This window comes from Chamaea fasciata, unplaced genomic scaffold (assembly GCF_029207755.1).
Source record: "Chamaea fasciata isolate MVZ Bird 193981 ecotype frontalis unplaced genomic scaffold, bChaFas1.0.hap1 SCAF_4, whole genome shotgun sequence".
Taxonomy (NCBI): Eukaryota; Metazoa; Chordata; class Aves; order Passeriformes; family Sylviidae; genus Chamaea; species Chamaea fasciata.
Genome location: NW_027094089.1, coordinates 5,199,851 through 5,215,946, shown reverse-complemented (window position 1 = coordinate 5,215,946; position 16,096 = coordinate 5,199,851). Strand labels below are relative to the sequence as shown.

Sequence of the window (16,096 nt, the reverse complement as noted above, 5' to 3'; positions counted from 1 at the left end):
TTGACTCTTTCTTTGTATTAAATTGTTGTGTTTTATTCATAGTTACTGAGTTTTTAAAAAGCCAGCAGTGTTTATAGGATATATTGTCAGTTTTAAATGATCTGAGTTAGTGTTATATGTATTTTGTGTCAGCTTTCAAACTAAATCATATCCAAATGAAGAGAAATACTGCAAAATATGTGTACTGAACTATTGGGAGTAAAAGACAAGGGTACTTTCTCTAGAATGACTGTTGGAAGTCTCTGTTGACCTTCACCTATGAACCTAAAAGAAATGTATTTTTTAACATTAGACAGTGACTATTCTGATAGTAATAAACTGATGTGTGTCGATCTCTCTTGTCTCTGATAGGAAACAGTGACCTACAAAAAGTCTCTCTGTGTAGTCTTAAAGTATTATCTCTTTCTTCTAAAACTTCAATTCTATCATGTTGTTCTCTGCAGGCTGAGCTTAATTGTAGTTCAGAGTTCTCCATCCTGATAAAGGGACTTCACACTTTTCCAGTGGGAAAGCGTCTCAGCTTCTGTGGTCTAAATGAATACATGTTCAGGACAGATAGTGATTTTTCTGGGATTAACCACTGCCTTCTGCTGTGCTTTGAACACCCACCTTAGCATCAACTTGCCCCTATTTTTAATTACAGATAGGTTACTGCTGCAGCACATTATTAAGAAGAAAGTTTATTACAATAACAGATAAAAAAGAGCCTTTTTTTTCTATGATACAGCAAATTATTTTAGATGTAAAGTGTATTTAGCTCCATCAAATAATCAGATTTTGTTCCCTGGAATGAATTGCATTCTTTTTGGGACCAGCAGGTACCAGTATGTGGATGAGGCTGGAGACAATAAATGCAACTTCACGTTTATTCTTATTGGTAATTCATAAAATCCCCACAGAGCCTGAGACTTGTTTAGCATAATAGCAAGACTATCTTCTGAGCTGTTTTCTTTCAATTGTAATGTTGAGCGCATACTAATAAACCACATGTCAGCCAAACACAGGGAGAAAAACGTAACATATGAATATCATTGTATTTAATATTTCTCAAAAAGTACCATTTCAATAAACTGCACTTCTATTTAATTGCTTACTTTAAGTCATTGGGGAAATTATAGAGGTTGAAATGCAGATCCCTAGTGCTCAGATAGAATATGACATTAATTTGCTGCCAGAAGGCTATACTGCATGCATGCTAACTGCATACATATCAGCTGCTTCATTTAAAGTATCATCGTTTTAGTTATTTGACTTAACATGTACTCTGACACAAAACAAATCTTAATTAAAGCAATTAGAAGAGAAAGAACACTAGTCCCAGGCACACAATTATATGTCCTTATAAGGCATGGTCAGCTTTTGATCTTTTCTCGCAGTTAAAGTAACCTGCTGACAGAATTTTAACTGAAACCCCAATATATATTTCTTCCCGTTATTTTTAAAGGAAATACCCAGGCAGAAAGTTTCAATAATATTGAGGTGTTAGAATGTTGATAATCTTATTTAATTTCTCGTAAAAATAAAGGTATTTTGGGGTTGTAGCATGATGATGTTTGTGCATGAATAAAGAGATATTTCTTATGAAGGCAAAAAATTGTATGAGAACATGGCAGAATATAGATGATGCATTTCTGCAATGATGTCACTGTTAAGGAAGTGCTGAACAATATGCAGATATTTTGCATTCTTTGGAGAAAAGTTCTATTCTATTGCTGGTTTTCATGCGTTTTTTGGGGTAGGGGGATAGGGAGGAGTGTATTCATGAAATTCTGACTATGAAATTTTCTATGACAGTTAATTTTGCGATATTGAGAGAGAAGTTTGAATTCCAGTAATGCCTAGGGAACTTGGCCCGGCTCTTCTTTACTTTGATCAGGCCAGTGTTGATAGAATCCCAAAAGGTCTTGCTGGGCTTATGTTTTACTTCTTGGTGGTTCCTGTTACTTCTGAGTTAATTGCAAGGTTTCTGTTAATTTATTTGGAAGCTAAATCTGTAAGAAAAAAGAATTATGCTTACATTGCACTGTGTCTTCAGGGCTGGGAGCTAAGATTTATGTGTGCAATAGAAACAGCAAGTGTTTTCTCTGTTCTAATAACCTTACCCCAATTCTATTTTAAATAAGATACCACTTCTGTTAGCTTATTTTTTGTTGTTGCTGTTTTGTTTGTTTTTGCTGAATAGAAATAATTTGAAAGTGCTGAGAACTGCAAGTATCAGTTCTGATTCTCACTTGTGGTCTAACTGTAGACCTAATACTGACCTTCTTGTTTATGTTTTGTTTTCTAGCTGGTGGCTGGGAGTGTGGTGATGGCATTTGAGGAAGTGTGTCCAGACAGAATAGATCTGATTCACAAGAACTACCGAAAGCTCTGTAACTTGCTGGTTGATGTAGAAGAGTGGGGTCAAGTTGTTATAATCCACATGTTAACTCGGTATGCACGTACTCAGTTTGTAAGTCCATGGAAGGTAAGTTTGCAACTTCTTAAATTACTGTTTTGAGCCTGCATTCTGGATTATTTCCACTGTTGGATTTACTTGGTCTTTTAAGATGCATTTATATGGAGGCTTTAATAAAAATAGAGATCTAACACATAAGTTTTAGGACTCTAAGATTTCACTAACACAAGGCATGTACCTTTCTTTAGAGCCTGAGAATTCTCCTTCCAGGGTATAACTGTTTCACCCTGAGGGCAGCAGAGAGACTCCTTATTCTGTGGTTCTTTGAGCCATTTGCTTTTTGCTTTAGACAATTTTACATGAGCCAAAACTGGAAATGTTTGCCATTCTGTCCTGAAACTGGACAGACTCTGCTTTTATTGTTGATACCCAGTATCACTGCATGACATACACTACTTGTTTAGGCTTTGTTAATGTGCTGGGGCACCAAGTGAAGACTTGAACATACGTATCTGAAATGTGAAATTTAAAAAAATGATGTGTTTATTTTCATTTATGTTGGGTAAATATGTGTATACTTCTAAAAATTTATAACAAGAGGTGTTCAAGACACAAATTCTGGCACTTCTTACAGTAAAAAAGGACTTAGCTCAAGAAATTTATGCTGTTAACATTGGTTTAATAGAGATCTGACTCTGAATAAGAAATTAAAAGACAGAATACTTCTGGAAAGAACTGTTTAAAATTGCTCCACAGCTCTGGTTGTTTGTGTTTATTAAAGGCTTGGGAATGTTTCTAGTGTTAAGTTTTACCATATAATTTGAAACCCTTTCATGTTTAAAAATGTGCATTTCAGTGCAGTTTAGTGTCATTTATAAGTAGCACATTAGCAATTTTTTAAAGATTTCTTGTTCAGCATTGGAATAGGGAATGACACCAACTATCACTCTATCACTGAGTTGTTTTTAACTGTCTTTTAATATCCTTTGCCTAGGAAAAGAGGTGGAAATGCAGTGCCATTCTGTGTTAATATATGTGTAATTTATTGTCTGAAAATAATGATAAGGAGATATATTTGGACAAACAGTTCAGTCTAATTTAGTTTACGATTATATTCACTTCTTCAAAAAACAGGGATTATAATGAATATAGCAAAAATGTCTGAAATAGAATCATATTTCTGTGCTACTGGTTAGATTCTGAAACACCATTTTTTCGTTTTTGATGAAAACTAAATTGTTTGTAAGAACGCGTCTTCCCAGAAAATTGCTTAAAATAAGGAAAGTATTTTTAGATAATGAGACGTTTAAGTTATATATTTTCCTAATGTCCTTGAGGCAGTGTTTATTACATGATGATTATTGGAAGAAGGCAACTTGCATTCTTCTTTCTGACATTTAGAGCGAATCAAAATTGATAATCTACTTTACCTAAAGCAACAGTCCCACGATATGTCTCAGCCAGTTTTAGTCTGTAATTGGACAAAAGGAACATTGAAGAGGAGGATGACCTCCTGTCTTGGACTCAGAGGTTGGAGGTCTTGATGGGATTTGGTTTCTTTAAGACTCTAATTCTTTTTTCACTGAAACTGCTTGGATGACAGTTGCTGCTGTGGCTTCTGCTCCAGGAATGTAGAAGACTGTGTGACAATACTGCCTGTGTCAACCTAAAATTAGTCATCAGTAGTGTAGTATTAATAACACTTTGTTTTCACTTTCGAGATCTTCAGTGTAAAATTTAGTTTGTCTACCTACTCAGGAATTTAATTAGCAGATTTTTTTTTGTGGTGCTAGTTGAAATGCATGCCTTTGTCAATACATTCTTAAATGAACTCATCATACAACAGGCCATCTTGTGCAGTAGAAGAGATTTTTAATTTAGTTTATTTGCATCATTATGGATCAGTATTTAGGCTGTTTATATGTAAATGTATGATTTGAAGAACAATTAAGTGTTGACAAAGTAGATTGCAGTCATATCAATTGCAGTGCGTTTTCCATAATTTTTCTAACTGACATCTTTGATGATAAATAGTGGATGCCAAGTCAAAGCCGATTATACAGTGCACTAGGAATTCATGGCGCTGTCAGGAAGAAGACCGATTGACTTTAAATTTACATATTAATGAGAAGATTTGTTAAGAGGGTGCTTGACTATAGAAAATAACAGCATATTTATAGGGCACGACACTTTATAAATAAAGCTGATGCAGGAAAATGGAAATTAAACCTATCAGATTAATAAATTCAAGGCTGCTAAAATGCATATTTGCATTTTTATTCAGTAAAATTTTCCCTTTTTTGAGGAACATATGTTGCTTTTGTTTAAGTTGAGCTAATTCCTAGCAAGTAATGGTGTAATGTTTGGAACTGATTTCTTAAGCTTTTCGAAATCTAAAAAAAATTTTGAATAATTATCAGTTACAGAGAAAGATCTTTTTTTAAGCAATATGCTTAAAATTGTTGCAATTACCCATTAACCAAGACTACTTAGTTTTTTTATTCCTATTTCTATCTTCTTTGAAGGGTATAATTTTCTATTCTAATTGTGAATGAAGTAAGGAAGAATGTCCTTGGTTTATCCTATTTGTTTTAAAATACTTGGAGGTGCTTTTTGAGTAGTTGCATGCAAATAGCAGTTTCAGAATAACCTTTTTTCTGTATGAGCTGTATGTATTCAACTTTAATATGTGTTAGCTGAAATGAGGCAAGACACTGATGTTCTGGAGTAAAAATAACTAAAACCAGCCAAGAACAATTCCAGGTTTTCTGAGAAGTAAAATACTTGATAGCAGATAAAACTGTGATGCCTTTCAGCTTAAATGTGTCCTGCCCCTGTTGCAGAAGTTGCTGGGGCTACCAAGCTGTTTGTAAATACCTCCTGAACCATAACAGTTTTCAGCCTAGTACATAAAGATGGGTAAAATAAAGCTGTTGGTAGTGTTCATGAATACATTGAGTTGCAGTCTAGGAGTTCAGGAACTGATTTTCAAGGTGTGCAGCCATCCCGGTTTCTGCAAGGAGATGATGAGGAGGTAGGAACTACTGCTGCTGTCCTGGTACACAGATTTACCATCAAACTTGTGTGACATTTAGGAGGGCATCTCCCAAAAACAGTTGAATTTATCAGAAGTTTCTACAGTCTTTAAACAGAGCGAGGTGGAGCTAAGAACTGTAGTCTAGCAAAAAATCAGTGACTCTCAGGGCCATTCAGCTTCATCCCAGACAGTTGAAGGTTACATAAATAAACTCTTGGTGTTCTGTAAGGATTGGAAAAGAATGGTGAATTCAGATTGGTCATGGGCTTCAATCATCACAAAGCTCCTGATAAGTATTTAGGAGGAGCATGTCTCAGGCTTACATCTTAGGATTAATTACTGAAGTATTGCTCAGTTTAAAGTGCTCAGAATGTGGCATAATTGTTGGGCTGGGTGGGATGGAAGGGGAGATTAAGCATGAAGAAAACAATCTGAAAGAATAAGAACTTTTATGGGAAAAACATTAAGTATTCGAATGTCTATGTATCTAAAGGCATGGATTATGGAAAATAGCCCAGCTCTCAGTAATTACAGGAAGAAACAGATTGAAAATATTTATTTTGCTTGATTGTTCTGACAAAATATTGAGGTCCTTTCTGACCTCAGCTGTTCTATGATCTCTTTGTCTTTTGTTAAATGCTTTATGTTTCCTGCTCTTACAGTACTTTCTCAGAGATCGTGCTCTTACAGTGTCTTTTAGTTATGAGTTCTTGTGTATGCCATAAAGGTCATGGTTATGTCTGATGGAATTCAGTGTCTAATGGCTGCTTAAAACAGCCCAGCAGTATCTAAAACTGCTTTAGATATATTATTTTTTTGTTTTTCTCTCTGCTAGGGTATGCAGTGAGGGAACTCTAACTGTGAATGATGAAGCTCCAAGCACTGCATACAGAAAATAGTGTCCATCCTTTACTTTTGTAGAATTTGTTAACAGTAATGAGCATCCTGAATCAGTTCTGTTGGTTTACTGCAGAGCTTAATAAAACTTCTGAATCCTCTGCTTAGAAGCTGTAAACAGGAGGGAAGGGTATATTCAGGGTAATAGCCTCCAGTTAACTGCGTTACCTAGATAAAGCAGTAAAAATTAAACACATTAAAATACTTCAAAAATATTTCATATGTAAATCATAATTTAATAGTTAATCCGCTAGAATACACCTTTCCCTTCTTTTGTTTTCCAACTCAGTAGAGGATCTACAAGTTTTATCATGCTCTTCTGCAGTAAGGAGGCATAGATGCATATTTAAGAAATATTCAGAAGAGCATTCAATCTTTAAGGATAAAATTCACCATGACATGGTATGTATTACTTATTTAACATATCATCTCAGTGAAGCTTTTTTGTAGATAAACACCAGGTGATATTCTTGCTGATTTTTAAATTTTAAATTTTATTTTTTCCCTTGCCCTAAAAGATTGTGAGACCAGAGAATTCTCTTTCCCCCTGAATTGGCTGCTAAGAGCAAAAAATTAAATTAGGAAAACTAGTTTATAATGAAGTTGACTTATGCTGCTTATTTCTTCCTTTTTTAGTATATCCATCAGAATCTTCAGTGTGAATTGGGGCAGTCTGGATTCAGTTACAGTTTCCCTTTTTATCAGAGCACAGTACTCTGGCCAGGTTCTTTTAGATAGGCACGAGGTGGGGTTAATGCTTAAGATAAGATTCACTTATATTAAGATATTTAGTGAAGTGTTTGGGGCATAAAATGGACTGGCTAGCTGTTTTACTGTTAGGTCAATTTTATTTTTTCCTTTTGTGTGTAATACTTAGTAAGATGAGAATAACTTAGTGCATAAATTTATAACAAACTACCTGAAGCTGATTGTGGAAAGTTTGGATAAAAAAATTAATCCAGCAGAAGAGAAACTAAAAAGAGGATTAAATTTTGGGCACATGAATTTCCTGATTTGTTTTGTTTTGTGGCTGCTCAGCACTTAACTGTTGGAATAACAGAAGTACAGGGTGCAGATAAAAATGCCATTTATTTTTGCATCAGAATGTATTGCTGTGGTTTCTATTAGACCCATTACAGAGTTGCAGTGGAACAGCAGCAGTGAGTAGAATCTCTCTAGGCAGGTTCTCTAGGACATGTGTATCAATTCAAATGAAGAAAGAAACCCTTTCTTTTCCTACAAATTTGACCAGCAAAGTTTTCATATTTCCATGCAGTACTGTAGTCTCATCTTCTTGACTGAGCCTGAGTTTCTTTTTATTATCTATATATAGGATAAGAGACTTTCTAGCCATCTGTTGCAAATAAGGTGTTAAAATTGTTTTTATCTCTGGCGAGATCATTTTCTCTGACTTACGGAGACAAAAATTAATTGGAAGGAAACAAATATTTTTGTAGAAATGTAAGTATGAACTGTGTAATTGCTAATCACTTTTCATTTAAATATAAGATGTGGCAGATCCCCATCATCTCATGAGCCACTAAAGTTTCTAGCTTTAGTTTTGGCCATTTGAATGCTATTTGGTCATAGAAAATAATGTAAACTGTATGAAATGAATGCTGTGTTAGATTACTTTAAGGCCTTCCTGCATGCCACAGTACTCATGAACTTTATTCTGGGCTTCTGTCTGTAGAATATTACTCGGTCTAGTAAATTTTGTGGCCTTTTCATTATTGTACCAGGATTTTCTCTGGATAATTAGAAGAATTGTAAAATAAACTTGTTTAGCTACTTTGTGAAAATAAACCTTTATTTAATTTTTTCTGCTGTCTGAGGGAACATGTGTGTGAGGTCAGACTTCTGCTCTGAGAAAGCTTTAGGCTCCTGAGTCTGAGCCTGTATACTTCCTCTGTTTGTAATATCAGGTGGAATTCTTGATTGTTTGTGGCAGCTCTTTAAAGGACCATGGGACTAGTAAATCTGAAAAAAACTTCAAATTATTTGGGGCATTCATCTCTTTTATAGTGTATGCCCAAGTTTGTTGCAGTTTATGGTTGGAAAAGTACCAGTACCAAGTACCAAGAAGAGTGGAGGTGAGGCTTGAATTATAACAGCATATCCATTTATTAATAGAATAAATGCACCACCAGCTGTTAGTGTGAGAATACCACTAAAGTGAATCAGCAGATGTTTTTAGATGCTTTGAACTTCTTTGACTCCTTAGACATTACAATGGAGAAGAAAAAAAAAAATCTGTAATGCAGGATTTAATGGCTATTAATGATGTTTAAATGAGTATGCCAGACTCTCTGCTAAGGGGTAGCAAACTGCCATTTTTCAGACTGCCAATCTAAGGACAGGTACAGTTATCATTTTTCAACAATTTAAGATAATATTGTGTTTTAAAAATTTGAGTCTCCTAATTAATGTATTGAGCTATGGCTGTAGTCCAAATATTGTTTAAATATTGGATAAACATTTTAGTAGCTGTAAAGAATCCTAAAGCTACATGAAAATGAAAATAAATGTATGAGTGTGTTTCCAGATATGGGAAATGTTCAAACTGAATTTACGTTTTAAAATCGTGGTTTTTTCTGAGAGAAAAGGAAGTTGAGTTACTTTAAGTTGTATGCATGGTTTGATGTAACTGGAGGGTGTACTGGGAGCACTAGAACAGGAGGAGCACTGGTAGCTATTGCAGTTCTGTACAGGAACTGCACCATGAGTGGTGTGCAGCTCTGAAGGTCTGGGACATCCCTGTCCCTGCATGCCCTGTCTGTAAGTCGTGAGAGGTGGTGACTACTAATTCTAGAGCATGTCGTATCCTCATGGTTGCAGGCCCAAATTAACTAACAATTAACCGGGTTGTTTGGTTAGGTGGGTTTTTTTTTTGTTTTTTGTTTTTGTTTTTGTTTTTTGTTTTTTTGGGTTTTTTTGTTTGTTTGTTGTTTTTTTTTTTTTTTTTGGTTCACTTACTGCAAAACCCCATGGAAGAATATTTTTGTTTGGCAGTTGGTTCATATTTGCTTACTGTAGTGATGTCTTATACTGCCTCTTCAGATACTTAAATTGACATTAAATTTTAACCTGAAAAACAGGTCGAACATTTAACCAAACATCTGAATACTAATTCCAAATTCCACTTTAATTTTTGGATTAAGAGTAAAAAGAGGTAAACTTTTAGCTAGAAGCAAATGGTATCTTTTTTCTTCCCTTCAACTTTGCTCCTCCTTAATTTTATTCTACATGTTTAATTTATCCCTTTTCTTTCTTGTACTTTTTTCTTCTTTTTGTATGCTTTAAATGTTTTTTTCTGTTCTTTGCTTTGCATTTCTTAGTCTTTGCATTGTCATTGTGCCTTTTCCAAACACTATTGAAAGGAAGGGTTTTCTCTTGGTAAGACTAAGCTATTTTATGTCTCACTTCTGTTTTGAGGAATATGAAACTGTTTTGAGTAAATGAAACTGATCTAAAAATCATAATGGATTGTTTTAGTTCTATCTGCAAGTGTCACAGGACTTTATTACAACAGTGATTGCACATTTGAGGTTGTGGAAGAAAGATGTTAATTACTGCAGCATGTTTAAGTCTTAGCACCTATTTTTAGATACCAGTCCTAGACTTATTTTCTGCTTCTTAGAGAAATGAGAATGATCACTCCTTCAGTTTTCACATTAGTTTGCTTTGGAGTTACTTAGCAGAGATGTTATTGCAGTTGTCACATACTGACGAAAAATTAATATTCAGTGGTCCTCAGACCCCTACTTCCACAGAAGCATCAGCTCTTGTCACAGGGGTGTACTATAAAACTTTCATGAATATGGATTTTCTTAAGAATGTTTAGGTTTGGGGGTTTTTTAGTTTTCATTAAGCTTTTATTTCATTACCTTTTCAAGTTTATATTTAGAAATTATGTTATTGGCTAAGTGAGTTTTTAAAAGCCTCTGCAAGGCTGAATTGAAGGATTTGAGGAGTTTTTCAGGTAATAAATGACTTTACATATATTGTTTCAGAAAATTGAGAGGCTTTTTTTAGAATGAAATAAACATGTTCATCTGAACTGGGATTATACAGCATATTGTATAGATAATAGTATTATTAGTGAACTACAAATAAAACTTGATTTATGTATTGTTGATCATGTAAATTTTAAATATGCTGAAGAAAGCTAAGAATAATGTAAATGAAAATGCCTTAATGTTAAATTTCACCTGCCTTAGTTGGATTCTCAAGACTGAGTAGGTGTCTTAGTTTCTTTGTGTAGCTTAAGTATCAAAGCTCATTATTTTTAAAAGTTGGATTTTTTTATAGAGAAAGCTTTTTTGAATTGCAAATGAAATCTTCTCAAACTAGCAGAATTTTATTGTGTGTTCCTTAGCTGCATTAAAATTTAGCTTTTCTTAAGAAATGTAAAAATGTTTTGCTGGATATGAAACATGCAACTCCAGAGATTAATATCACAAGGTAAGCTGACTTGAAATACAAGTCCTTTTACCAAAAAATGACTCAAAGTTGCTCTGGAAATTTCCATTAAAACTTCAGTTTTTACTAACTGAAAGCATGTTTATCTCTTTTTGATAGCTAAACTCTTAAAATCCACAAATGTAATTGTGTGAAAAATTCTTATCAAAAACTCAAAACTAAACTAGCAGTTTTCATTGTAATTTACTGGACTTATATTGTATCTTCTGTGTAATTGTGTTAATATATTACATTTTCAGTACAATTCCATTACAGTCATTTGAATAGAGTTCTGAATAGTAATCTGAAAAGTGGTCCTTGAAAGAGGGTACTGTTTGAGTTCAAGTCTGTTTCAGTGGCTTCAGTTGTGCTTAATTCTACAAGTCAAACTGAACCCTTAGGTTTTCTTTCTGACCTCTTTATCCAAATGGTAATGAATAGACTATGGTTATAATTGAAGTAAAAATCATAAAATATAAGGAAATCAGAGTGATATAACTGTGATCTTGCAATCTATATTGCTTTTTGATTCCACTGTTGTTCACTTAATTGAAAATGTGTATGTACTTTTAGACTTGCATGGGAGCAACAGATACAGTCTTTGGAAGACTGATAGAATCCAATGTTAGGTAATGTGATAATTTTGTATCAATAAATTATATGAATAATATAGACTATGTATCATTATTTATATTTTGTACTACCTAATCATTGCATTCTGGAAGTCCTATGAGTGCCTGTTTGTTCAGGAAGCATTCTTAGCAATTCTTGCTTGCTAAAATACATGTCATATCCCAGACCACTACCTCATTAACTGAATATTTTTATATTCTGTGAGACAGAACGGATAAATTAAGTTTCTAAAATTCTCATAAGTAACTTCATTGCTGAAAGCTGCAAATGCGTTGTGTCCAAGACCACACAGAACACACTGTTCTGGTTTAGTAAAAGTGAAGACACCAGCTTTCTGTCCATTCAGGAATGTCTGCAGTTTGTAATCATTTCTGTAACATGCATCCTAGTTCTATGACCCAGTGTGTTTCTCATTGGCCCTGTAATCCCCAGCCTGTTCCTTTCCATGGAAAGGATTCTTAATACATGAGCATCAGGAGTTTGTTAAGTGTTGAAAATGGTTTTCTTTCATTGTAACAAAAAATTTTTCAAGAAAATCTTTAAGCAGGAAAATACTTTGATTATTTACTGTATAATTTTGTCCTATGGAAGGGTAAGTATCTGAAAATTTTAACCTTTAGACAGACTACAATATGATAATTCTGTGATCTGTCTGGATGTCCAGTGTTGTTCAGAATGCTACAAGATGCCCTTCCTAGTCTTCAGTTTTTATGGATCTCCTGTAGGCTCTGTACCTTCAGAGTCTGCCAGATCCATGCAGATTTCTCATGCTCAAGGGAGCATAAAATGCCACTAGAGGCTTACACTTAGGTGTTTGAAATACCCCCCTACTTCTAGAGGGCCATCAGAGTCATTACTAGGTTCTAGCAGTCCATTCACTCTAGCACAGGTTTTTTATCACACAACTGTTTTTAAATTGCAGCTTACCTTAGAAGGAGTCAGTACACTTTGATGGCTGTTTAGTACTTGAAAGGAGGATATTACTTACGGAGTGGAGAATATGGTCCTTTTATTCTTTATCTCTTCTACTCCTTTTGGCTTAACAAGGCAAACTTGTCAAACTTTGCTTGTGCCTTCTAAAACCTCTCTCCATCCAGGCTGCAAATTATGTTGGTTACACTTTGCTGTCTCAAGTGTTTTTATCACATGAGGTTGTGCCTTTTTTTAAGACCACTAACAATTCTCCTTGTCAAGCTTTACCTATTCTGACAAACCTGAATCATATTCAAGGATTTCCTGTTGTGGAGAAGATGTGGAGTAGAAGCATGTTACTGTTCTACTAGCATGTTACTGTTAACAGGTGTGGTTGGTTGAGGTCTGCTCTTCTGTCAGAAATTTCTCACGGCTGATCTACTGAGTAATGATAGGTCTGTTCTGGTGTTCTGAAATTCATCTATGGAGCATGTGGAAGGATTTATGTAGGCATGTTCACATACAGCACCAAAATTTCAGATATAACTCATTAATACTATAAGTAGCAAACCATTCTATAGATTATCCACCATTTTCCCTTTTAAAGGAAACTGTTCTTCATACAGCGGGCGAATACTGATCTTGGTGGGCTGAAGTAGTTTTTGGTATGGCAGTCAGGTTCACCAAGTAGTGACTAGTACCAAAATTATTCTTACCTTCAAAATCTTATCCAAAGCTTATCCAAAACTCACTTGAGAACAGTTCTTGGAAATATTAGAAAGGTCTCTGGAAGACAGTGAAAATCTTGGTTGCCAAAGATTTTGCTACAGACATCAAAAGAAAGCAGCGAGTGTATTTCCATATGAAACTGAGGAGAGAAACTGAAATTTGTAACGTCAAATCATTTATACCTAACCAAGAAATACAAATATTTGGATCCTTTTTTCAATACAAGATGGAATTAAGGCTGGCAAAGTGGGAAAATACTGTGTATTCATGCTTTGGATATCATTGAAGCTTTGTTTTAACTCAGTACATGGGTATGTGAAGCTCTGTTTGGAGGTAATTGTGGTATTCACATAATGTATTTTACTCTAAATGGAAGTCACATTCTCAACTTTTATGCCATATTAAATGTAACTTCTAGCAAAATCTCGGTTAAGTGTTAGCTCATTTACTTAGTGACTTTAAAAACAGGCTAATGGAATTTGCTATCTATCAGTTTCTTCATTAAAGCTGTTAATACTTTATGAAGATGTCCCTGAATTGTATGTCCGGAATAACGTAGAAGAGAATTATGCATGTTCTTCCACACTAAAATACTCACTTCTCTGTTGTAAATAAACCATAGTAGATGAGGGATGCACAGAGGCTGTTTGCAAATTGTAGTCTGGAATGGTATGGTCTCAGTTTTTAATCATTTTATTCTCCCAGGGTTCTGAACTTTTTAGTCATTTTGCCATTTAGAAAAGCTATTAACTGCGCAATTAAATCATGCGCTACTACAAACTGTTGAATGCATTTAATGCAGTTTAACAACTGCAGCTCTTCTGTTCCGTTCTCCCTTTCCCACCTACTGCTTTTGAAAATCCAGTAGTTCTAGTGATCCTGTGACCACAGAGTGAGACAGATAGTTTTACTGGTGAAAATAAAACATCCTTTTAAAAAAGCAAACAAAACAACAAACTTCTACTGGACTAATTAGTCTTAAATCAACTGTGAAACTGCATCTGAAGGGATTGAAATGACAACAGAAAGCAGTGAAACATTTGAATCTTCTCCTAGAACTCTCATATTATCTCTCCTTGTCAAAAAGGATCACAGGATTGGTTTTATTTCTGATAAAGGTGCTAATATGTAATGGTTATCACTCTGAGTTCTAATTAGACATCTGTGAAAGTAAAATTTTGAGTGTCACCTATATTTAGCATTTCTTCATGGATGTGTGAAGAAGCATATTCCACAGTCTAGTGTAGTGCACTATAGACAGTGAAGATTGGAGGATAAGTGCATAGGAAGTCATCTGTCAGTTGTTGATTCAATAGTTAATTAATTAGTTAAATAGTTAAATTAATAGTTAAAACAGAAAGACTTTCATCTCCCAGTGTAAGAGTCTTACTTTCAGTCCACTGCTGACAGGAAAAATAATAATCTTATTAGTACTTATATCTCCATTATACCCTACTTAGTTTTCTTTTTCTGTCTGAAGTTCATGATGTAGGCCCAGTATCAGTGTAATGCTACTCTGGTTGCTTTTCTTCTCCAGAGCACCAACAATAGCACTATTGCTGAGCATGGTGGCACTTCATAAGGTCTCTGCACAAGGCTTTCCCTTTCTGTTCGAACCAAGACTCTTTGCTTGTGCTTGCCCCCCTGAAGCTAGTTCTGTGCCATTTCAGAAGAGAATTACTGCTTGTTCCAGTCTCTTTCTTTCGTACAGGCTTCAGTACTTGTACTGCAAGGTTTATCTGGGGTCAGAGCAACAATTCAGTTAGGTGTCTTATGATGAGGTTTTGCCTTGGTAGTCTGAATTTTTGGCAGTAATTTATTGTGTCTCAATTCAGTTTCAGGCTTTTTCCCTAGGCTTGAAATGAGTGAAGAGAATCCTTGAACTGTGTTCTATATAGAAATAAGCTAGGCAGTGATAGCAGAAATTATAAGAATAGCCTAGTGAATGCCAAAACAGACTTGCTTACTAAGGTAAATGCAGGCTTCTGAGCTAGTTGGAAGAGGAAGATGAAATGTTGAAGAGGCTGGTGAAGTATTCTGTGGGCAGGTGAGAGATGTCTCACAGTCGGTAGTCTTCATTCTCAATTTACCAAATGCCTGCTGGAAATACAATACAGTGGAGAGGAACCGGTCCAGGAGGTTCCTGGAAGATTAGCCCTGACACAGCTGGTCAGGGTGTCAACAAGGGAGGGCACCCTGCTGGACCTGTTGTTTGTGAACAGAGAAGGACTGGTGGGTGATGTGATAATATGATGGTTGGAGGTTCACTGTGATCACAGAATGAATGTGTTCCATCGTGGGAGAAGTAAGAAGGTGTGCCAGCAAAACTGCAGGGAAATAAAGTATTAAGAATGAGGAAAAAACTGAGGTGCCTTTTCTGAAACAAAGGCAATAATTGTAAAACCAACTGTTCTTGAGGTGCCCAGCCCCTGATCTGTAAGACAGACAAGAGGAGAATGAAGCCTCCATGATCCAAAGGGAAACAGTGTGCTACACCACTTATACACACAAAAGTCTGTGGGGAGTGAAGGAGCCAGAGCCTGAGCTACTTTCCATCATTTAGCAACAGTCCTGGTTAACCATCTGTAGTTCCAGTTCATTGGAAATTGGTGAATATGACGCCCATCTACGCAGAGGGTTCAAGGAAGGAACTGGGGGACTGTCATGTTTGTCCGCTTGACCTTGGTGCTGAGTGAGGATGCAGAGCAGGTCATCGTGGGTGCTGTTATATGGCACATGCTGGACAACCTGAGGACCAGCCTAGCCAGTGTGGGTTTGTGAAAGGCAGGGCCCACTTTACAAACTTAACTTCCTGGTATGATTGAGTAGCCCACTTTGTAGGTAAGGGAAGGGCTGCAAATGTTGTCTAACTGAATTTTACTTAAGCCTTTGAAAATGTTTTCCACTGCATTGTCCTGGAGAAATTGGCAGCCCATGGCTTGGATGCATGTACTATTCACCGGTTTAAAGAGTTGATGGATGGTCAGGCCCAGAGAGGAGTGTATGGAGTTACATCCAGCTGGTGGCTG

The 16,096-nt window shown here is 35.5% G+C and overlaps 1 protein-coding gene across 4 annotated transcripts in view; it reads left to right on the top strand.

Moving 5' to 3' along the window:
* Window positions 1–16,096, top strand: part of AP3B1 (adaptor related protein complex 3 subunit beta 1) — a 155,669-nt gene that overhangs the window by 39,267 nt on the left and 100,306 nt on the right. For all 4 annotated transcript variants that reach the window (XM_066180771.1, XM_066180772.1, XM_066180770.1 and 1 more), the window contains exon 7: window positions 2,288–2,467. In XM_066180771.1, the coding sequence (XP_066036868.1) occupies window positions 2,288–2,467 (180 nt within the window). The remainder of the gene's footprint in view (window positions 1–2,287; window positions 2,468–16,096) is intronic.